The sequence below is a fragment of the Solanum tuberosum genome, unplaced genomic scaffold (genome assembly GCF_000226075.1).
Source record: "Solanum tuberosum cultivar DM 1-3 516 R44 unplaced genomic scaffold, SolTub_3.0 scf00140, whole genome shotgun sequence".
Classification (NCBI taxonomy): domain Eukaryota; kingdom Viridiplantae; phylum Streptophyta; class Magnoliopsida; order Solanales; family Solanaceae; genus Solanum; species Solanum tuberosum.
Window position 1 is genome coordinate 1354985 of NW_006239064.1, and position 2597 is coordinate 1357581.

A 2597-nucleotide genomic window follows, 5' to 3' on the forward strand; every position below is an offset into this window, starting at 1 on the left:
TAGGCGTATAAAATTGCTTTACCACGAAACACTTTGAAAGAAATTTTCCTATTAAAAATCTAATTTTAATATAAATATCGAACATCAGACAAAATAGTGATCCTAGCCATTTAATCAATTTGACCCAAAAAATAAACTTGGTTTTCTCAACCAATATACTATTACAATATTACCCCTAAAACATGACTAAATCCAAATTTTATTGCCAAAAAAATTAAATTGTTTTTTTAGTATATAGTATTAATATAATCAAGAATGAATTAATTACCAAGTCAAAGAAACAAAATGAGATTCAGTTTCACCTTCCTTAACAATCTTACACATAAGCATATAAACTCTCTCCACTCTTTCTTCTTTGTCCTGTAACGCCTCCTCTTTCTCCTCCTAAATTTCTCTCTTTTTCCCCCAAATTCCCATTTCATTGATCCAAAAGAATTGTGGGTGTTTCTTGATTTTTCTTGATTTTGAGTTGAAAAAATGGGAAAAGGTGGAAACTTGAGTGAAGGGGTTGTGAAAAAAATCTTGCTTTCATACACTTATGTTGCAATTTGGATCTTCCTTTCTTTTACTGTGATTGTGTACAACAAGTATATCTTGGATCGTAAGTTGTACAATTGGCCTTACCCAATTTCACTAACAATCATTCATATGGCTTTTTGTTCTTCATTGGCTTATCTTCTTGTTCGTGTGTTTAAAGTTGTTGAGCCTGTGACAATGACAATGGATCTTTATTGCAAATCTGTGGTACCCATTGGTTTGCTTTATGCATTTTCACTATGGTTATCGAATTCTGCTTATATTTATCTGTCTGTCTCTTTTATTCAAATGCTTAAAGCTTTGATGCCTGTTGCTGTGTATTCAATTGGGGTTATGTTTAAGAAAGATACATTTAAATCTGATACAATGGGGAATATGGTGTCGATTTCGATTGGGGTTGCTATTGCTGCTTATGGAGAAGCTAAATTTGATACATGGGGTGTTATGTTACAGTTAGGTGCTGTAGCTTTTGAGGCTACAAGATTGGTTATGATTCAGATACTGTTGACATCAAAGGGTATTACGTTTAATCCGATAACTTCGTTGTTTTACGTTGCGCCTTGCTGTTTGGTTTTCTTGTTCATTCCATGGATTTTTGTGGAATATCCATTGTTGAAGGATACATCTAGTTTCCATTTTGATTGGGTGATCTTTGGTACTAATTCGTTCTGCGCGTTTGCTCTGAATCTTGCTGTGTTTTTACTTGTGGGGAAGACATCTGCTTTGACTATGAATGTTGCTGGTGTGGTTAAGGATTGGTTGTTGATTGCCTTTTCGTGGTCCGTGATTAAGGATACTGTCACTCCTGTCAATTTGGTTGGATATGGATTGGCTTTCTTAGGTGTGGCGTATTACAACCACGCCAAATTGCAGGCTCTTAAGGCGAATGAAGCACAGAAGAAGGCTTCACAGGCTGCTGATGAGGAGGCTGGAAGATTGTTGGAGGAAAGAGAAGGGGAGAATGGTGCTAAGAAGAATGAGTCTCAGGGTTGAGTTTACTTCGTATTATCCTTAGGTAGGATGACATTGAGAGGTGAAACCTGAAGATCAGACTATAACGTCCTTGTGCGGATGATTTAGGTTCTGTTTTTTAGGTATAAATCGTTTACATTATCTGTTTTGAGGATCTTATAATAGTTTTATTGCTCGTATTACCTTACCAGATCGTGCATGTACTTGAGCATGACTCGAGGCAATTTATGTTTATTTTGACAGAATAGTAATACTAGAAGAGCTTTTACCGATGAAAGTAACTGATGCTCAGCTAAATATGTCTTTGTTTCCCTTGTCTTGGAATACTTTATTTGTCTTTAACTTCATTGCCTTAGGAGTTAAGCAAATGCAGCTGTTGTTTAAAGCTTTCCCTTTGAAGTGTTCAACATGTTAAAAGTATCGATAGACATGTAGCAACCAATGATGTTGGTTATCTTCGACATGTTCAAATAGTTGACCTGAAATTTGGTAAGATCCAGTCTTGTTGATGTAACTATATTGAATAAACCATATTGTTGTGCGATAGATCGATAGATGACATGGTTTTCTTTGGTGTTCTCTTTGAGTCAGAGAAGATATCTATATGGTTGTTTGGTATAGATGACATAATTCATGAGTCCAACATGATGCTTTCTGCAGTCCACTTAGCCGGGCCATCCTTTAGAAAGGATGCTTGGTTACTCTTTCGCGCTGTTTATTTAGCTTGAATACAAGTTAATGCTGCCAATTTTTCCGAGTTTGATCCCTGAGAAATGTTTGTCGAATTTTTCTCCTAAAGTCTGCCTCATTGGTTGATGATGGAGTAGGCTTGAATTTCTGGACTTAGAAGCAACTCTTTCTGGAAAGTCGGTTCTAGTAATGAAGTGATGAGAAATGGCAGTATATGCTTTCCTGAGCAATGTTATTGTGTAGGATATTGGTTGAAGATGGGAGATAAAGGAACTAGAGTTACTAATAAGTCATTGTAAACTACCAACAACAACAATAACAACATACTTGGTGCAATCACACTAGTAGGGTATGAGAAGGGTAGTCATTGTAAACTACCAACAACAACAATAACAACA

The 2597-nt window shown here is 36.0% G+C and overlaps 1 protein-coding gene across 1 annotated transcript; it reads left to right on the forward strand.

Annotated features, from left to right (window-relative positions):
* The first annotated feature begins 281 nt into the window (after positions 1-281).
* On the forward strand, positions 282-1899 carry LOC102594576 (probable sugar phosphate/phosphate translocator At4g32390). The gene has a single exon (XM_006351915.2). The coding sequence runs from the start codon at positions 478-480 to the stop codon at positions 1528-1530; it is 1053 nt and encodes a 350-aa protein (XP_006351977.1). The 5' UTR covers positions 282-477; the 3' UTR covers positions 1531-1899.
* Positions 1900-2597: the final 698 nt, after the last annotated feature.

What these genes read in the sequence shown, in the direction of transcription:
- LOC102594576 (XM_006351915.2), top strand. Translation starts at nt 478, where the DNA reads ATGGGAAAAGGTGGAAACTTGAGTGAAGGGGTTGTGAAAAAAATCTTG.